A 22,135-nucleotide genomic window follows, 5' to 3' on the forward strand; every position below is an offset into this window, starting at 1 on the left:
ACAAAAGACAGTCATTCGCTTTCTCTTGGAACAAATATACGGAAGTAAGAACAATTAAATAGTGCTTTGCTGACAAAGATGTAAGAAATATTAGGCAACGTTTCCCTTAGCCGTACTTTTTTTGTCCTTTATGTTGTTTACATAAAAAGATTGCTACATGGATCTTAACAGCTCTCTGTCCATGCCTTGTTGATTTTTGGCATGCCTTTGCAGGCAAGGCTCAAATTCTGCCAGAAGCCAAGCCTTTCAACTTACAAATGCACTTGCACTTAATTTCCCTCAACATAAACCTTTAAACCCATAAATGTTTAAAGCAGTTCATCAGCTGTGGGAGCCTTACCTGGTTAAATGTAGCTTTTACGTTTCATGTTACTCCTTATTGTCTGAAGCATTGAATGCCCAGTAAGGAGGGGCTGAGAGCTGTTACAAGTAACATGTTGTCATACAGAGCTTGACTTTAGTATTGGTGAAAGTAGTTGAATGTATTAATTACTTGATGTTAGTAATGATGTAAGAAACAGGATTCTGGGGTTTTATTTTTATTATTTTCAGGGTAAATAGTGGTGACATACCTCCCTCCGCCTAGGGTTGCCAAGACCTATTCAGTGTGACGTGGAAAGCTCTTGCTTAGAGTAAGTCCGATACTTCCTGTGTCTTTCCGCTGACATTTATGTGTGCATTTTGGCATGGCCTACAATTATGCATTGTGCGGCCGGATGATTCGCAAAATGTTGCATTCCTTAATGAGTCAATACGGAACGCTTTTTTCTGCATTTCGCTGCTTGAGTAATAAAAGTGAGAATGGTGCAATTAGGCACCATAATGTGACCATGTGAATGAAAATACCAGAATGGTAATTTGGTGGTAAACAAATTATGCTCCATGCGGGCAGCTCCATCCCTTGTTACGCGGAACATGTATCACTGTCATATTCTGCCGCATGCATCTCACTTGCAAAGTTTGCACTTGTTGAAAACCTCTGCAGTGCAAAGTTACTTTGGAACTTTTGAGTATGACACTATTTGTTCTACTGGGAGTCAGTTCCAGATAAAGTCACTTCGATGACTTGAGTGGGGATCCAGAGAGACACAGACATGCAATAATTTCCTTCCAAACAGTTTATTTGCACTGTGGTATGACTAGAGGGAAAGAATTGAAGCAGTTACAGACTTTGGGCGGAAGATGGAGACATTCACATTGTAGTGCATGGGAATTTAAATATTCCACTGATTCTGAAAAATTGCACCGACTCTCATCATATCTCTCTCTCTCTCTCTCTCTCTCTCTCTCTCTCTCTCTCTCTTCTCTTCTCTTTTACCTTCCCTTTTTTAGTTCTAGTTCTGTCTGGGGAATGATTGACACTGTCATGATTAAGCAAGATCTAACTGATAGTTCATCAAGCCAATGACCAATATCAACAATAAACATTACATTTATATCTATTCATTTGGCAGTGGCTTTTTTCCAAAGCGACTTCCACTCGCGGCAAAATACAAACCAAGCACACACAATATTCATACAGCCTTTTTACTTTATATTTTTATACTCATAGACTAACCTAGGGATGGGACGCTCGATACTGACACTTCAATGCTGTGCCGAGCTTTCGCAAAAATTAGGATCGATTTCAATAACTACTACCATTTTTTGAATTTGAATTTTGTAACAATTTTTGAAAGCTACAATGTCAAACACATTGAGGGATTAGTTCTTCTATCCCTATCCAGATAATAGCCATCCTTGTTAAACAATTTCACGCTGTTGCTTTCGCTATAGCACACAAGCTTCAGACAATTTTTACGTCCTAAGACGTATTTATGTTCTTATTTCGTGTTTTGTTTACTGTTATATATGTGTTACTGTTGTACTGTTGTGTCCTCTCTCTTTCTCTCTGCTCCTCCCTCTTTCCATTTAACAGGTCGTCAAGCACCATGGAAACGAGGGAGGGTCTATTTGTCAAACAGCACTCCCATTGGCTGAGAGGAAAGAGGCCAGGATAGGTAAACCAGCCAGTCCTCTTCACTAGAGACCTTTTGTTCCTTCTCCTTGCATGAGACTGTGTTGGTTGTTGGTTGTTGGTTGTTGGTTTTGATGGTTGTTGGTTTTGATGGTTGTTGGTTTTGATGGTTGAGTTGTTATTGCTTTATTTGCCTCTTGTTTACTATGTGTTCCTTTTTTTTGTATTGTATATAGATCTGTATATAGTTGTATATAGTGTGGGAAGCCCTGTAGGGAGGTTGGGTGCCTTTTTGTTTGAAACCGTTTTTCTCCTGTTTTTTTGGTTAGTTAGGGAGTGAGGTTGGTTTGTGTTGTTAATTTTGTTTTCTTTTAACGGTAGGTAAGTTAGAGTCCACTCCTAACAGCTAGATTGTTTTGTTTATTGTTTTGGCCTTTCCCCCTCCTGAAGTCTCTGTTTGTTTTGTTTAATGCTTCCTGTTCTCAAGTGTGATAATAAATTCTATTGCTATCCTCCTAAGTTGATTTTTTTTGTTGTATAGTGGTGTGCTTGGAACACTCTTTCACTTAGTTTGGTCAGGTATTTATTGTTACATTCCCTTACCCCCCTGGACAAAAAGGGGGAACGTAACACAATCCACGGCGTTTTGCGAGCATTTGAACGCCAGAATCTTGCAAATCAGACGAGCGCATTTGATATTATATTCCCTAACGTCAGGCAGAGAGCAAAAAGTACAATTATTCACAATTTACAAGATTTACGTGTGGGTATAACAAATTCTAAAGAGAAATAATACTATCACAAAATGACACTGGTAATCATTTACTCTGTTTACGCGACTGGTGTTGATTGCCAACCAAATGTAGTAGCTGCAGGTACGCCACCTGCCGAAACAGGGGGCGCATCTTAATATTCTTTTTGCTTAGGGAGGTTCCTAACTGAGTGAAATGACCCGGAAGTATCTACGTGGCAGCCATGATTTTTTTTTTTTTACTGAACAGTTTTCCATATACAAACAACATGGCTTTGAGTTCCTCACATATATATCAATAGGATCAGGTGCATATCAAAAATACAAAGAAAGGATAAATCAAAACAGACAAGATTGAAATAATATTAACATAACAAAAGGAGAGAGAAAACAACCAACAAAAAAGAAAACATTTAAAGGGCTAGGGCTTTTCTTGTAAATCATATTCTTCTATTATACATAACAGTTTCATTGCATTTTTATTATTCATAACTTTAAGGGCTTTTGTGTAAGAAAGAAACTCATTATGAAACACACTAAACTTAGGTTTCACTTTCATAAACTTTGATTTGTGTATATAAAATTTTCCAAAAATAATATTATTAATCAGAAAGTCATCTTTGTTATTGTCCATAACAAGCCCATAAACAATGTCCTTTCAAGAAAAGTTTTCAAGTTGAAAAACCTTCGGGTAAAGCCAGTCATGTACATCGAGCCATAATGCTTCAGAATACATACATTGGAAAAATAAATGATCAGTGGTTTCAGTATCATCACAAAATACACAATTACTGGATTCAATTCCAAATCGCTTTCGTAACAAGTCACTGGATGGGTACACTCCATTTAAAGTTTTAAAATGGATTTCTTTTGCTTTGGGAGTTATGGGAAATTTTAAATATTTAGCTCGTAACTTATGAATAGTACATTTCGAGTACATTACTGAAATTGAGTTCTGTAAGACACTATAGGGTATTAAATGTTATTAAACATATTTCTAATTGTTTTGTCTGGAATTTTGACTTCATTAAAGTCACAGCCTCCAACAAGGGGTGATAGGAGTAAAGTTTGTTAAAATTCCTTTAATTAGACATATAAAAGAGTTGGGGGTGGCTTTAGTTATGGATATAAATATATTACAATTGCCAATTAAATTGTATCTAAGGCAGAAGTTCTCAAATGACATGATATAGCCACTACTATCAACTAAGTGAATCACTGACCAAATACCTTTCTCCATCCAGTCCTTGTTGTAAGATGACTTATTTTTAACTGTTATATATCTATTATTCCATACTGGTGTATTGTGTGGGGTGAAATTGTGATTATATAAGAGTTTCCAATATAACAGGACCTTTTGATGAAAAAGGGATAATTTAATTGGGAACCTTTGAATAGTGAAATCACATTTAAGTAGAAATTCTATACCTCCCAATTTCTTGAATACTTCTCTGGGGATATGGTACCAAAAGCTATTGTTGTTCAAAAAATATTTCAACCAATTGATTTTCAAGGTTCCATTCATAAAATCAAAATTAATAGCTTGTAGGCCTCCATCTTTAAATTCTTTGATCATCTCTGCTCTCTTAACATAGTGGATTTTCCTTTTCCAAATATAGTCAAAATTAACTTGATTGATCTTTTAAATAGCTCTATTTGGAATAGCAATTGAGTATGCCGGATAGATACACCTTGAGATGCTTTCCAATTTAGTTAAAAAGATACGACCCAATAAGCTAATGTCTCTCAACAACCATGAATTAAGTCTAGTGTGGCATTCATCTATCACCTCACCTTCCACACATTCAGATTTTCCCTTTCAGTTGAGTCTTTAGATATATGAATGCCTAAGTATTTGACAGTGGACTTTATAGGAATGTTGTATGCCACAGTTATTACTTTATTTCACAGTAATTACTTTCATGAATTGCCAATAACTTGCACTTGTTCAAGTTTAGTTTTAAACCAGAGGCTTTGGAGAAAGTGTGAATCGCTTGTAGTATCTTGGGGACTTCGGTTAGCTGCTTCATAAGATAGTTGTATCATCTGCCAACTGGCTAACTATTATTGGTTTCCCGAGTACACCTAATGGAGCGATATTAGAATTTTTAATAAAGATAGAGAGCATTTCTATAGCTATTATAAAGAGAAAAGGAGAAATAGGGCAGCCTTGTTTAACCCCACGATTAATTGTAAATCGGGGTGATGTTCCTCCTGCTAAAGAGATTGAGCTATTTGTATTTTCATAAAGAGATTCTATAATGTTTTGAAATTTAACCCCAAAGCCTAATAACTTTAAACAGTGGAAAATAAATGGGTGCTCAATTGAATCAGATGCTTTATAAAAGTCAAGAAATAAAATAAAACCATTATCTTCTATTAAATGTCTGTAATCTAAAAGGTCAAGCACTAAGCGAATATTATTGTGAATAGATCTGCCTTTCATAAAGCCAGACTGGGAGTCACTTATAATTTTGTGTAGATTCTTTTTTAATCTGTTAGCATAAATAAGGGTCACAATTTTGGAGTCATTGTTCAATAAAGTGATCGGTCTAAGATTATCTAATATTTTGGGGTCCTTGCCAGGCTTGGGAGTTAGAGTTATTATACCTTGCTTCATAGTAGAGGGAAATGTCATATTCTCAGTTGCTTCTTTTCAACATATGAGAGAATGGACCCTTTAATAAGTTCCAAAAGTGTCTATAGAAATTGGCTGTAAGACCATCACTACCTGGAGATTTGTCTTAGGACAAACTCTCTACTGCTTTATCCAGCTCATTAGAAGAAATATCAGCATCACACAACTCTGCAAACTCATCGTCTATGCGGGGAATGAGATCTTTGATATGGTTGAAGAAAGAGTCAGCATCATCCATAGAAAAGGCTGAGGAGTATAGATTACTATAGAAAGAAACTATTTCATTAGCAATCAAAGCTGGATCTGTATTTACTTCCTTATTAATTAATAAGGCTTTAATTGAATTTCTCTCCTGCCTTTTCTTTTCTAATCGACAGAAATACGATGTGCTTCTTTCCCCTTCCTCTATCCATTTTGACCTGGATCTTACATAGGCCCCTTCAGCTTTTCTAAGATAGATTTCATCAAGTTTAGTTTGCAGAGTTTGTAACTTCTGTTTATCATTATCAGCAGGTGATGTCTTATTGCAGCAGGTGTTTATTTCTTTAATGATGTTAAGCTCTTATAATTTGTTACTCCTGCTGTGCAATTTTCCAAAATGTATAGAATATTCCCGAATTTTAAATTTCAAGAATTCCCATTTTCGAAGTATAGGATGCCTCAGATTCATCAGTCATCACATTAGAGATCAAGACTTTAATGCCATCATAAAATTACTGGTATTTCAGTAAACTACAGTTGAATTTCCAGTACCCTTTGTTTCTGCAGCAAACACCAGGGGGTTTGAAAATCAACATAATAACAGAGTGATCCATGAGAGCAGCTGCGGACATACAGCAGTCAGAGACAAAGTCCATCACAGAAAAAGAAATTAACCAGAAGTCTATTCTTGACTTTGCTGCATTGTTTGGCTTGAACCAGGAATACTGCTTGGTGTCCGGATATTTAAGGCGCCACGGGTCTAATAAGTTGTGAGTGTTGCAAAAATCAGATAGGATAGGGTTGTAAGAGCTGTATTGACATTTGGGAGGAAATCTGTCCAGTGATTCGTCATTAACCATGTTGAAATCACCCCCCATAGTTACGTTTGCAGTTGAATAGGTGAGTTTTAGATTTTCAGTGGAATCTGAAACATCTGAAAGTAACTGTCTGTTTTGAGTTAGATTATTAAATCCATAAAGGACGCAGATTAGCCAGTGACCATTATTACTAATTCTAGATGTCACTAATTTACCCGGTGAGTTACAGAACAGAATAGCCAAGCCTGCTGATTTGGTGGAACTGTGGTCAAAAAGAATTTGTCTCCCCATTAGTTTACCCAGAATTTTTCATCCTCCGGTTTTGAATGTGTTTCTTGTAAAAAAATGAAATTTGCTTTCTCACCCTTACAAAATAAAAATATTGATTTTCTCTTAGTGTTGTCTCTTAAGCCCCTAGCATTAAGTGAAATACAAGAAAAAAAGACATTCATTATGAACATAATCTAGCGACTTCTAGTGAATAATAAGGCCAACTATCTTTAGTTGAAGAGAAGTGAAAAAGAAGCATTGTCGATGTCCCTTCAATGTCAAATATTGTAACTAAACCATCCAACCTCTTTGTTACGATCGAAAAGTCCTTTTAGTGCTTATTTATATAGACCATAGTCAATATACTTTGTGTGCCCCTTTTAAGTGATTCTCTGTCCATTGATGTATCCAGCACCACCTATGTAGTATGCCCGTTTTCCAGCTGCTCTTGAGCGTTGTATCATTGGCCATAGCGCTGCTCGCATCTCTCTGTCTGCCTTGACACCGATCCCAAGTTCCTTGCAGATCGCAGAATCCTTGGTCATCTTCCACACCACGTCTCAGTGCGTTCTCTGAGAGAATTGGACAATGATGTGCCTTGTTTTGTTTTCTTCGTGTCTGCCTAGTCGATGAACCGAATCCATAATGTGGTTGATATTCGGAGCCCATGATGGGGAAATTTTCACCAGCAAGTTAGCAACCACCTCACGTATATCTTCACCTTCTTTTTCCTTGATCCCCCGGATCCGGAGATTCAAACGGGGCTAGTACCGTTCAAGTTCTAGGACTCGTTCCATTAACTCTACATTGTCTTTCTTTATTGTCGACACCTCACGCACCGTGGTTTGTAGCTGAGTTTTGCAGTCTTTGATCTCTGCCGTATTAAACTCAACTGCCTTAGCAATGCTAGAAAGCATAACGGTGTTTTGCTGTAATTGGGTACCGAGTGTGTCCACCTTCTCAGTTAGCTGTTTTATTGCTTCCAAGACAGAATTCATTCCTTCCATACCTTCTGTCCCTGTATCTTTCCTTTTGGTAGCTGGTGGGTTCTTTGGCGGCGAGAATGGGTCTTTTCTCTTGAGGTTCTCGGAGGAGATTTCCATCTTAGCAGCATAATCATGGCAGGCAGATACCTCATTGCAGCGGGATAGGACAGAGGTTTTTTTCGTCGTCATGGTGCAATTCTTTTGAGGTATTTTACCGTTTAAATGCTGGAGGGCATTCAAGCAGATCAAAGCACTCCAAATAGTGATTATTGGATAGTACAGTACATGTAAAACTGGGACAACCAGACAGAGCTTAAAGTATATGCTGCACCTGGTCCGCCATCTTGGCCACCACCCCAGGCATCCATGATAAGAGGTGTTCGAATTCTCAAAATACTAAGGAAAGGTGCTTCAGTGCTTCCTTTCCTATCTCCTTTACCATAGGGTATGTAACGATCTGTACCCAGAAGCACGATCCGTTCTGCACATGCGCATACTGACGTAATCGGAAACACAACTTATTCATGCACGATTCGTACCACGCATGTGTAAACATTTTACAGCTTTGAACCTGAACACTTCACTTATGGCAGACAGAGAGTTCCGCTCTGCACATGCGCGTAACGACTTGATCGGAAAACTAATTTATTCCTGCACAATTTGTACCACACACGTGTGAACATTTTAACTGGAAACGACTGGCAGTTCCCAGAAAGAGTCTGTTTAAAGATATTAGATGCTTGTTATTGCACAGATATGGAAATGTTTCTATATCTATGTGTTATAGAGTGAGCAAGTGACAGTCGTCATTTTGTATGCTGCGAATTAGCATTTTTGCAAGTTCCGGTTTGTTAAAAATGGGATTTTGGAAAATTAACAAAATAACGTCCCTGGTAGTTAAATAAGTGCTTGACCCGCATTCGATTCTGTTAAATAAAATGCATGTGTCTTGGAAAAATGTGTTATTCCTTCTGTAAGCTTTATCTTATGCTTACATGTGCCTATTGGATAGAGACTAAATGAATACGGTTAGATAATTGCTGAGCTATGGTCTGGCGTATGTCAAATAAGGACAGAGCTAGTGCGACAATAACAGGAAAATGCCTTGTGATTAACAAATAGTCAGCTAAAATGTTATGGGGTGTCATAGACAAGTTCCTATTTCTGTATTTTCATATGAGGAACATGAAATCCAATAAGCCCCTCCCGTATTATACAGCTTGCTTTCTAGTTCATAAAAAAGTCACCCCTAGAATACAAAGATTAGACAACTCACTACTGTGATGCTGGATTGTGTCGTTGTGTGACTTGTCTCCTTGCTGCAAGAATAAACAAGACTGCCTTGACTTTGGAGTATCTGTGTGTGGTTCAATAATTTTTATCTAACAATGTGTATGTCATCTCCGTGTAGACTTTAGATCCATTATATCTCTATACATTTACTTACACATACAGTTGAGCTTATTACCCTATATCCCATCACTATATGCACCAGAGAATACAATATATTCACTGCAGTTATTGTTTATTACATTAGACTCAACTGAATTGTGCAATGCACAAGAACACAGCCACACTTTACCAGTGTCCAGCCAAAGGGGAGTATAAGGTAGAGTCCGTGTCAGAAAAAAGTTAGAAGTCAAAAAATCAAAGCCTTTATTGTCATACAAGTTTCCCCATACAATGAAAATCTTACTTTGCTTTCCACTCTGACCACCATTTGTCAAAGAAACACAAGGTATACAAAGTAGAGATGAAGGAAAATAATAAAAAAAAAAATTGAAAAATATATTCATAGAACACTATGTACAATATACAAAGTGTGTGGAAAAAAGAGGCCCAAGGAAAATGATCTGTGATAAAAAAAAAAAAAAAATTTAAATAATCTTCCTTAGGTTTCACTGTTTCTTACAGTTTAACAGAAAAAACAAACATGTACGACATGGACTGAAATATTGTAACGCTGCCAAGGTTGAAAGGAAAAAGTGAAAAGGTGACTAGAAAAGCCACAAAATTAATCACCCCCCAACGTGATAATTAAGTTACATTAGTATTCTGTCACTCAACCTGGGCAGGAGCCTGTAATCCCACAACTCCATCCCGATCAGGGCTGGGTTTGACACAATGGGTAAGAATACAAACACACTGTTTTTTTTAAATCAGTAACACAGCAGCTTTAGTTGTCAGCTATGAAAGGCTGATTGACAAGATACAGGAAAAAATAAAGAGATTAAGAGAGATATCAACAGAGAGAGAGGAACACAATCATTCAATCAATCACTTTCAAAGCCACGTAGCCTAATTAGGGTTGCTGGAGCCTATCCCAGCGCTCATTGGGCAAGAGGTGGGGAAACACCCTGGACAGGTTGCCAGTCCATCATAGGGCAGACACACAGACAAACACATTCACACACACATTCATACCTAGGGGCAATTTAGTGTCTCAAATTCACTTAACCTGCATGTCTTTGGACTGTGGGGGAGGAAAGCGGAGTTCCCAGAGGAAACCCATGCAGACATGGGGACAACATGCAAACTCCATCCGGCCGGGAATTGAACAAGGGACTTTTTTGCTGTGAGGTGACTGGGCCAATGTGCCGCCCATGAGAGGAACACAAATGAGGCAAAAAATAGATCACTGGGAGGGACAAAAGATGCAAGTAACAAAAAAAGAAATGAGAGATGTGTCAATAAAAGAAAGCTGAATAGCAGAGAAAGCAAGGGAGAGAAGACAGAGACAGAGAAACATGTGGGTCCGGACGCACAACACTCTTTAATGAAGAAGGAGCCTGATGAAGAAGTGTCAAAAATATATATACATATATAAATATCCAAAGAAAAAGATACAGGAGGAAAGAATAAGAGAGACTTCAACAGAGAGAGAGGAACAGAAACCAGAGTCCAGCCTACACTTCACACACAGCGTTGACCTTCAGGCCCTGGTCCTGGTCCTCTTGATCCATTCGCAGGAAGGCTGGCTCTTTTATCTGTCATGCGAGCACCCCCAGTTTGCGGACCCACTGTACAGCCAGGCAGAGGTCTGTTATGATGCTGGGCTCCTTCAACAAAGTAAAATACCTGAGGTTGGGATTACCCTATAACATCAGCTGCTGGTGTGCCGTTACCATACATGAGTAACAACAACAGACAGACAGGCTAGTCAACACATGCAGCGACAAAATCTTGGGTGGAAAACTGAAGATGGCTGTCAGGTGAGTGCTGGCCATACCTTCAGTGGGTTTCTGTGGGTATGTCTGTGGGGCAGCCTAAGAAGAGGCTCTAGTCTTCCCACCACAAGTGCTTTTGCCTCTTCTGTCCAGAGGGCAAAGCGCTGTCCATGCCTTTTGAATAATCAAAGTATGGTACTTTCAGTATAGTGTCATTATGAAGGAGACCCATGTTTTCCTGTTTAAAAGTTTTCCTACCCTTCATTGGAGAACCTCTCCATGAGCTGAACACACCACCACTTCCAAATGGATGGCATGTCACTCTGTAATACACATGTAATGTTGGTGAACTGCAATTCAGTTTTTGTATGTATGTAAGTTACATGAATTAGAACTTACTTCCGAGAAGTCAAATGGAGCACCAGTGCAGATGCAGAGGGCGTACTGTGAAATAGAGAGAATGGTAAGGATTAAAGTGACTTTACATAAACAGAAAAACATTTTGTGGAAACAGCAGAAGTTTACCATCAGCATGAAGATCCCGCAGCAATTGCCATCTGCTGCCTGTAGGGGAAATGACTGGAGAGAGTGTCACAGTTATTCAAGTATGGTGTTGATAACTGAGTGTCACATCTAAGACAATGTGATGATAGATGCAGTATTCTGTGAGCCTGTGCATTAAATTTAGATGCAAAATTATAACGTTTTAAATACAGTCACACTGAAGTCTCTGCCAGTCTTCTCTGTGCAAGGCCCAGGAAAAATGACTTCTGCAAGTCCTCTGAAAAACACAACACACATTGTTTACATTTGTACTGCAGATGAGAAATTACAACACCAGTTGCCAGGGAACAAGGCTCCAACAAAAACCTGAAACCATACAACAAGGCTTTTCCTGAAACCTGAAGCCGTAGAACAAGGCTTTTCCTGAAACCTGAAGCCGTAGAACGAGGCTTTTGCGGAAAACTGACTTTTGAACAATTGTGCTTCTTAAGGCTGTTACACAGTCACATCAGGGACAATAATGTGTATAACTAAGTTAGGTTCCAGCAACTGGCCAATGAAATAGTATGTAGCTGCTGTCATCACTTTTTTTCTGGGCAAACAAATTGAATCCATCTCAAACCATTTTGGGTCAGGTATCAATCCTGACAAACTACACACTGACAGATGCGCATATCTGCCCTTATACATGCACAAAATGTTAACTCTGACAGCAGTGTGTATATTCATTGAAAACACACTTGAAATGTGTGAACTGAAATGTGGCTCCTTTTGATATCAGGTTTGCACCTGATGGCGGCGATATTTGATATGTTTACATGTACTGTGTGTCAGCCTTAAGCAATCACAACTGAAGCCATAGAACAAGGAGCCACCCAATGAAAACACAAAATGCCAAAAAAAACCCCTCTAAACTGTAGCAAATATCAACTTACATTGCTTTCCATGTTCTGCCTTAGGCCTTAACTCCAAAAGTCCTCCCTCGTGAGGCAGATGGGGCCATCCCGCACAATCAGCTCTTGTGCTGGACGTGTTGTATCCAGCACACAGTTCAGCTAAGAATGCAATAAAGTTTACCTGTGATCACGACAACGCTTGAATAATCATGCATTGTGTCCTTAAAGCAGGCTAACATACCGTACATGACAAGTTACTCTATGGAACCGGCACTCACCAGTTCACTCTGGAGAGGCCCGAAATTGTTAGACCACAGTGGACCATGGCTAGCATACTGCTGGTCCGTTAACCAGTCACTTGCTGCATAACCATGGTCCCTAGGGTTCTCCACTTGTGTTTTGCCATGACCTTGGACAACATAAAGCGGTTTTATACTGCTACTTGCTTAAATACTACACATACTTCCACAGAACACAATGACATAAAGGTGATTGAGCCGATAGTATGGCCTCAGTCGTGATACATTCAGTGTCTGGAGTTTGCCGTCACCCTTCCTCACAGTTGCCACACCTTTAGTTGAGACTGCAGTAAGGGTAAATGGTCCACGATGCCTATTCTGAAGAGTGTGTCCCAATTTGCGTTCACTAATCAGCATCTCATCACCAGCCTCCAGGGAGCACTGTCTCACCCGCTTTCCTTTCCTGTCAGAGTAGCTTTTTTTCTGCTGACTCTGTGCCCTCTTGATGTTGCTGAGAACCTAAAAGACCAGTACATAGAATTTAGTATACTACAACGCATGCAATTGCCAGTGTCTTCTACAACGGTCCCAACCTTTTCATTTAGAGCTGTAATGTCAGTCAATCTCCTATCCAGCTCATCCTCTGGGTCCTTCAAACATGTCTCCTATGGCACATGCATTCATCACCTCTGGGAGACAGGGATGTTGGTGGAAAAGGAGACAGTTCGGACTGTACTGTGTGGATCTCTAATTTAAGAAAGTTTTTGGAATGCATGAAGATTTCACTCACTATACAACAACAGTTAAGGTAGTGTTAGAAAATTTCTGAAAACAAAATGTTACACCCCACCCACAAAAAGCTATCCCACTAAAATGTGTTATCAATTAGTGGTTTCCATTAAAAAAAACAACAACAACAAAAAAAACACATTTTGCAGTGTTGATCCCATATACAATGGCCTGCAGATGCACATCCCAATCATTGTGTTGACATATTTCCTGAGGGCACGCTTTACGTTTTGGTTGGTGTGCTCGTCCTTCACCATAAAAATACACAGTGAAATGACTAAATACACATTCCAAGCATACAAAACGCTGACTGTTTGAGCACCAATGACCTATCCCTTTTTGTGTTGTAGAGATTTCTGTGACAACTGGCTGACTTCCAAGACTCTGCCTTCCTCAAGAATATTTTCAGACTGTTGGTGTCCACTGCTTTAATGCCAGTGTCCCAGAACACAGAAACAAACGGATGTATGTGATAACATACTTACTTGGCCATTGGTTTGGGGATGGTATGCACTGGACACTGCATGTTTAATGTTCAGCGCTTTGAGGATTCTGCTATTAAGCTGTCAGTAATTAAGAAAGACACAGCATTGCATCATACCCTACATCAGTCAGTCTCAGATATGAGGCAAGATAAGCAGCCTAAAACTGACATTACATGACATGCAATGATTTTTACAAAGTGTATTTTAATTTGCAAGGCCTTAGTATACCTATATTTAGGGGGAGTATAGGAAATGAAATATAATGTCTCAAAGTTGTATTCTGAACACATACCTCATTCACGAATTCTCTCCCTTGGTCCGAAATTATTTTACAGACCATTCCAAACAAGTACATTTTGTATACTAAGGCCGCTGACACCTCACTTGCAGACTTCGTTTGCAAAGCTTATGCAATGACCCATTTGGTGTACAGATCGGTCATAGTGAGAACATATTGTTTTTTTCGGGCTGTCTCCCTTAGAGGGCCAATAAGGTCCGTTCCCACTACTTCTCATGCCTCTTTAACCTGTGGAGATATGTACTATTACCACATCACCTTTCATAAGTATTTTCATTGCAATTGTGCATTTGGCCGTAGACCCTACCTTGATTGTAGGAGTGTTAATGTCTGGACGAGATGAGTCTGGATGAGTCTGGACGGCACTACAGTGTTAAAGGCGGAGCTGTGGTCAATGAACAGCATCCGCACGTGTTTTTCTGATCCAGGTGTGAGAGGGTGGTGTGCAGTACAAGTGCTATCGCATCATCTGTGGAGCTGTTTGGCCTGTAGGCAAACTGGAGTGGGTCCGGTGTGGTGGGCAGGGAGGATGTAATGTGACTTTTGACTATACGTTCAAAATACTTCATCACGATGGAGGTGAGGGCTATTGGGCGGTAGTCGTTAAGGCAACTCGCGTTTGTTTTCTTCGGGACTGGAATGATGGTGGTCTTCTTGAAACATAAGGGAACTACAGACTGTTGCAGGGAAAGGCTGAAGATGTTTGTGAAGACATCTGCCAGTTCGTATGCACATGCTTTGAGAGCGCGGCCCAGGATATTGTCAGGACCAGGAGCTTTATGTGTGTTTACCTTTCTGAAAGATTTACAGACGTCTGCCTGAGATATCTGAAGTGGGCAGTTGTCCTGTTCTAACAGTAGGACTGGTGTTTGGTGTTGTTCTCAAAGTGAGCATAGAAGGAGTTCAGCTCCTCTGCAAGAGAAGCAGACAACTCCCCCATGCTGCAGCCCTTTCCTTTGAAGTCTGTGATAGTTCTCCGTCCACTCCACATGTGTTTGGTGTTGGAGCCACTGTAACATGCCTCCACCTTTTCCCTGCATTGACATTTTGCCGATTTTATTGTCCTCCTGAGCACGTACCGGGCTTTCCTGTATTCATCTGGGTCTCTGGAGTGGAAGGCTGCTGTCCACGCTCTGAGTCTGTACATTTATCCACGGTACAAAGTCGTTGATGCATTTGTTTATGTAGCCTATTACGTGCTAAGTGTACTCGTTGATATTGTTGTTCGACGCAATCCGGAAAACATCCTAGTCCGTGGTGCGTAAGCAGTGCCGCAGGATGGCGTCTGATTGGTCAGACCAACATTGCACTGTGCGCGTCACGGGCTGCTTGCACTTCAGTTTCTGCTTATAGGCTGGCAGCAGCAGGACAGAGGTGTGATCTGATTTGCCGAAGACTGGGCGAGGAAGGGCTTTGTAGGCTTGACTGAATGGAGAGTAAGCATGATCCAAGATGTTTACCCCATGCGTTGGAAATTTCACGTGTTGGTGATATTTCAGCAGAACTCTCTTCAGCCTCTGGGTGTAGGGTTTCTTGCTTCTCGATAACTCCAAACAGTATTTCCATCACCTGAGCGGTGTCAGCGTGTGGGGGGATATAAACAGCGGTGAAAACACCGCAGTAAACTCTCTGGGCAGATAAAAGGGTCTGCATTTGATTATGAGATATTCAAGATCAGGAGAGCACCCCGTCGATATCGTTTGTACATCCATACACCACCAATTGTTGACCATGATACAAACACCACCGCCCTTGCCCTTACGCGACTCCATTGTCCTGTCCTGGCAATAAATGGAGAGACCCTCAGGTAGAATGGCCGAGTCAGGGACCGAGGGATCCAGCCAAGTCTCAGTGAAAAAAAGACGTTCCAGTCTTTTATGTCACGATGGAAGGCCAGTCTGCTTCTTAGCGCATCCAGTTTGTTGTCCAAGGATTGAACATTTGCTAGGAGTACGCTAGGAAGCGGGGAACAGTGTTGTCTGTTCCTCAGCCTGACCAGGACTCCAGCTCTTTTCCCCCTTTTCCTCCGGCGACGACGCTTCTGCTCAGGTAACCAAGGTAGATTAAATCCAACAGAAGGAATATCTGATGGTAAAGAGCTAGATTGTGGGTTTTGACTGAGGTCCAGCAAAGTCTGTCGATCGTAAGTGATTAGCGCACAACATGTGGTGAAAGAACTAGAAAATAACATTAAAAGAACAAGAAAAAAGCAAAGTTGAAGAGGACGCCAAGCAACAGTGGCCGTCGTCACTGGCGCCATCTTGTCAGCGTGAAAAATCACAACCCCAGCAGGACTTGAACCTGCAATCTTCTGATCAAAAGTCAGACACCTTACACACCTTTAGTAAGCACACACAACTACTAGACGCAGGAGCAGCGGGCAGCACACCTGCACCCCGGGGGCATTTGGGGGTTAAGCGCCTTGCCCAAGGGCACCTCATCCGTGGATGTTTTCCTGCCAGAAGTGGGAACCAAACCAGCGACCTTCTGGTCACACAAAAGCACAACCCTGGCAGGACTTGAACCTGCAATCTTCTGATCCGAAGTCCAGACACTGTCAGATACTGTCCTGTCACACATTTTATTTTTTACAGCTATCTCAATCTGTATTGTTGTGTCAAACCATACCAGCTCCATCTGCCGCGTCTCTGATAATGTCCCCACTTCGATTTTTAAAAAAAACACACAAGCGCAGAACGGATCATGCTGTGTCGTAAAACAGATTGAATTCTGCGCATGCACACATTTTTGCGCAGATGGGATTGTACACTGGACCATCATACAAAAGGAAAGGAGATCATTTAGTACCACAATTCTTTGCGGTAGCATCAATTAAAGCGACGCACCATTCGGCCGTTCACGAAAACAAACGATTATGTGAATGTAACACTAACCGTTGGACAGTGTCAAGCGTATCCTTGACGCGACACAAAGTTATTGGCTGAAGTTTTCTCATTTAATGATTTGCTGATGCTTCACAAGTAAAATAAATAAATAAATAAATAAATTAAAATAAATAAACAAAGAAACAAATAAAAGCAACATGACAAAGTGATGGTGTCGCTCAAAAGACGTATATGCTCTCCAAAAGATAAATGTCTAAGCAGTTTCTAACGATTTCTGACAATAAAAGGCTGCTCGCGCAAACTGCGTCGTGCATGCATTCTTACTTAATATCTTAACAGAAAACAGTTCAAATTCACAGTATAAACTTAAATAATTTACTAACAATTTTCCAACTATTTTTGATCAAAAGTAAGTCTGGGTACCGAAGAACAAGCATTAGTTATTGCAAAACAAATTAAATTCTGTTTTCTAAAAATGGATGTCAACATGACCAACAATGGATAGACAGATGGTGTTTTTCATTCGACATCTTTGAAACTTAAAAATTATTGTATGTACAATAGTAAATATGTAGGCCTAACATGTTATGCCTGTCTTGCATAATTGTAACAATAATTTTCATACAATCATACTGGGATTCATGTCAATCAGTATGAGTGGACAAGAGGGTGAACGTGAGCAACCATTCGTTTCACTTTTGTGATTGGTAGCCTATATGCCTTTTTTATTTCAGTTCCAACCTTGGTAATGAAATAGCATTTTCACCGGGCGCTCCACGTCTATATAGCCTGCATGAAAAACACGGTAAGAACGCAGAGGGCGAAGTATCTTATAGTAGTCCATCTTCAGAGGATTGTATTTTCACCACGGCAGATCTACGTCAACAATATCCGCCGTCGCATGAATACGTAGCCTAGTGTAAGTGCGGTCGGATTCTCTCAGCGCCGCGGATGTCTTTTCCTAGGTGATTATGAATTCTCCTTCCCACCTTTCCTGAACCTGATGAATTTTCCATCTAGGTCAAGGAAAATGTTTGGGAAAGGACTTAGGACGTAATTTTTTCCCTATTCGCATGCACCCTTCGTGTTTTCGTGCCTCACTCATCATGGCGTCCCTTCCGTCCCGTCTCACTTGACTTCTGTGCGTTTGCATTTATGTCTGTCAGTTAAGAGGCTATTTGAGGTCAGGTTTCGAGTCCCGAAACAGATTGGTAAGAAAACTTTATTACACAATTCACAAAGTCACTTCTTATTGTGAAGTCTTATGCTCTAAACTGTTGTTAAACCGAGTTCACAACCTCAACTGAACTGTATTTGATTTTGGCAAACCAACAACGATGAATTGCTAGGTTCAGTCCAGCTCAGCAATTTACCCGACGTTAGATTTTAGACGAGGGTTACTAGCAAAGCAGCGACTGTTTATCGACCTCTGCATGATGTAGTGTAGTTTAGATACTTTAGCAGGCAATAGTTAAAGGTTACAAGACACCTACCCCTTGCACTTTTTTAATGTATGCTAAGTATTTAGTACACTTCAGGTCTTAGCTAAGAGCACATTGTCAACGCTTAAATTTAGTCATGTTTGTTTGTTTGTTTGTTTGTTCTGCTCATGAAGGTCGGACTTTAGATTCCCTAGTGGTCAGTATTCCGATTACGCAGTGCTTTTGCCTTTGGGTCATTGAATGCTTGCATGCGAGTCGATTTACTATTGCGACTCACGTTGATTAGGCAATACGTTGTCAAATCGACTGCTCCTTTAAACGAACTAAATACGTAGATTATAACATCATAGGCACCAGCAGTAAAATTGGTTTAATTTTGTCTTACCTGTGATATTATAGCTATTCAATTCTGATAATTTTCAGATCATTGTTGTGAGTAGGCAGTTTCTTAAAAACATGACATGGTGTCACAGGGAAGCTTTTTTGCCTGTTATTCTGTCTCGTGCATTACAACACCTGGCTACACTGGTTTGGTGCTGGCTGACTGAACCTTCTCACCAGTCTATCTGGTGAACTCTCATTTTTAAACATGCTGTCTGTGATAGTGATCCCTATTTGTCATTGTGCTCTTGGGCTACAACTCACAGTGCAAGTGAACGGCTCTCAGGACTAAACTGCTCAATCATTAGCTCAATCCCCGAACCCATGTTTAGTTGACTGAGACATACCAGTATGTGTACCAAATGTGGAGCATGGTACATAATTGTGAAAAACTGGAAAGGTGAATTACAGAAGGTGAGCTGTATCATTCCTGCTTTTTCCCCTTTTAATGATGCAAATGTTCAGAGCTAAAGGCAAAAGAAACCCATGAACCAAACCAGGAACCACAGCTGCTGATGGAAAAAGATCTGAGTAGGACAGTTTGTTTCAGTCACACAATGTTACTGACTATGAAGTGCACAGAAGCAGTGGAGCTGGAGCCAGGCACCTGTATTAGATAAACACAACACCGCTGTAACGTTGAAATGGAAAGATGAGAATATGGGATGTCAAACCAGACTGTTTCTGGCAGTGTGATACAGACACAGAGACAGAAGTCCTGAAGGAAACTTGGATGAGATAATACAGCAGATAGCAGAGACCTGTACTGTGTGTCTGACATATCAGAGACACCTCCACTGCTTGTGTTCCACATCTCTGTCTAACTGTGTGTTCTTAAGAACTCTTCCTATCAGAAGTCTGCTGCTAAAACAGAAAGCCTTCAGATTATTGGGTTTATGACAGATTAGTGACATCACCACAGTTAGAGGTCTGCTTGTCACATGGCTGTGAGACCATAGCTCTTCATTAGAAAAGAAATGTTCACAGAATTCATCAAACCTTGGAATCAGTCCATTACTGATGGCTGGGGCTGTGCACCAGTTGGCCCAGAGGCTGTGTCAGTGTATCAGATGTTCTGTAGCACAGTGAATTCTCAACTCCAGTCCTGGGGGCCCAGTGTCTTGCATGTCTTTGTTTTCACTCAGGACTCACACGTCTGATTCCACTGATAGATTAATCATCAAGCCCTTTATTAGCTCAATTAACTGTGACAATGAAGAGTTAGAACAAAGACGTGCAGGACAGTGGGCCTCCAGGAATGAAGCCGAGAATCACTGCTGTGGCATGTCACAAATGAAGGTTCAGTCAGGTTCCAAATCCCCCTCTAGACAAATGGACCACAGACATAAATAACCTACCAACAGATATTAATTGGCAAAGCATATGCAATAACACATTCTCTATGACATGTAATTCTAAAACCCAACTTATACAGTATAAAGTCCTCCATAGAACCCACGTTACCACCCACAAACTTTACTGCATGGGCTTTAGCCAGAGTAATACATGTTCACATTGTTCAACCTCGACAGATGATTACTTTCATGCCCTCTGGCTCTGCCTACATGTCCAAAACTTTTGGTTGGAGGTCATGAGCAAGCTATCTGAGATCCTTAGCCCAGGCATCCCCTTATGCCCCATCATAGCTTTACTTGGTGATGTCTCCACACTACATACACTGAAACATCTCAAATCATTCATATTAATATCACTAACCATTGCCAAAAAAACATATTACTGAACTGGAAAGACAGAACCAAGATATCCATAGCTCACTGGCTCAACCTACTAATAGACCATTCAAATCTAGAAAACTAACCGCATCTCAGAAAAACAACGTTAAATCCTATGAAGACACCTGGTCCCCCTTTCTACAATACCTTCAATGCTGATTCCTCTCCTCACAAGTGACCCTTAACATTACTATTCTTTTCAATGTTTATTTATTTATTTATTTATCTTCTCCTCTTATCTGCTTCAACAATCCTACATGAAAACACAGTGTACAGTTTGTCCCACCAGCCCGGCTTGTTTGGTCTTGTCTGTCTTGCCCCATCATGTCTTGTCAGTCTGTTATGCTTTGTTCTTCAACCTTTATATGTTAATATATATATATATATATATACACACACAAGAAGGATGTATTTATTTTATTTATTAATTTAATTATTATTATTATTATTATTATTATTATTATTATTATGTTTTTTTTCTTTTTCCATTCTTTCTTTCTTTTTTCCTTTCCTTTTTTTCTTTTTGTTGTTGTTTCCCTTTGCTCTTTGTTTTTTGTCTTTATTTGTTGTTATTGTTGTTATTGCTTTCTCTGTTAGTCAGTTTGTTTTGTTTTCATTGTGATGCATTGTTGTACTTTGTATTTTGTAATTCTGTATTCTGTATAAATAGTAATAATATTAATAATAGTAGTAAAAAAAAAAGGTTCCAAATCCCCAATTCTGAATATGTAGCCTATCTGAAGCATATTGAATATCATTTCTCTTCAGTACTCATCCTCTCAACTTATTCCACACAATCAGAAAAGTGTACTGAGATGGTTTATTTCGTATCAGAAATTATTCGCATTCAAAGGGGTTTTTTGGGCAGGTATAAAAGGTGACTTTACAGTGAAAAGCCAATTTTGTCCTGTTTTTCAAAGTCAGTGGGACAAGGTACAGTGGACTCTTCCTGTGTATTATTATGGGAAACCATTTCGTACTTTTATAAAACATATTTATCAGCTATCACCGTTGGTATGCCTACTGACCATCTTGTTCCAGGACATGACCTGGAATGACCCTGCGCGCAACTAACAGCTAGTGACCGTCACCACACTCCTGTTGAGTTGAGACCCTGTATGGCAGTGTCTAGATGTTCAAACAGTTCAGACTATGTATCATGTGAACTATGTATTCAGTGATTTGATCTCTATTGAATCTCAGGCATGGCCAGTAATGTGTGCTCCCTTACAGAGTAGTTTTTGAAGTTAACAGCTGAAGAAATTACAGAAATCAAACAGTTTTTACATTTTATTAATTTGTTTTTTGTATGTATTTCAGAAGTAAGGTTAAGATGGCGTTGAGAAGTGCTTTGAGTCGCCTGGTGGGGAACTCCAGTCGCTGTGGCGTGTTCAGGGTGCAGAGAGCTCAGGGGACTGCAGCTGCTGCTCAGTGGGGTAAGGCCCTGATGAACTTTACACCACAAACATACCTCTGTCAGTCCCCAAATTCTGATACAGACTGTTTCACGCTGTTGAAAGAACCGGAAAATGTTTGTGCTCTGTCTGACTCCTGTGAATGTCAGACAGCAGGAAGGGGACCGACATGTCTGGACACTTCTTGTGTCTGCCACAACACAGGACAGAGAGAGCACCAGAGGACAGGCTGCCGGGATACTTTCTTTTCTAAACATGGCAATGTCTCTCAATACACAGAGGAAAATATGCTTTTCTTCTCTTAGCTTCTCTTTTCTTT

General features: G+C 40.1%; 1 protein-coding gene across 4 annotated transcripts in view; it reads left to right on the plus strand.

Moving 5' to 3' along the window:
- Nucleotides 1–17,630: 17,630 nt before the first annotated feature.
- The window catches only part of LOC115817958 (glutaryl-CoA dehydrogenase, mitochondrial), a 13,534-nt gene continuing 9,029 nt past the window's right edge, over nt 17,631–22,135 (plus strand). Inside the window, exons 1-2 of one of the 4 annotated variants that reach the window (XM_030781139.1) lie at nt 17,631–17,650; nt 21,722–21,837. In XM_030781139.1, the coding sequence (XP_030636999.1) occupies nt 21,735–21,837 (103 nt within the window). In that variant the 5' untranslated portion in view covers nt 17,631–17,650; nt 21,722–21,734. Of the gene's footprint in view, nt 17,651–17,738; nt 17,811–17,950; nt 18,057–21,721; nt 21,838–22,135 lie in introns of those variants that run through there. The other 3 variants (XM_030781137.1, XM_030781138.1, XM_030781140.1) reach the window with 3 other exon arrangements.

The sequence above is a fragment of the Chanos chanos genome, chromosome 8 (assembly GCF_902362185.1).
Source record: "Chanos chanos chromosome 8, fChaCha1.1, whole genome shotgun sequence".
NCBI classification, from domain to species: domain Eukaryota; kingdom Metazoa; phylum Chordata; class Actinopteri; order Gonorynchiformes; family Chanidae; genus Chanos; species Chanos chanos.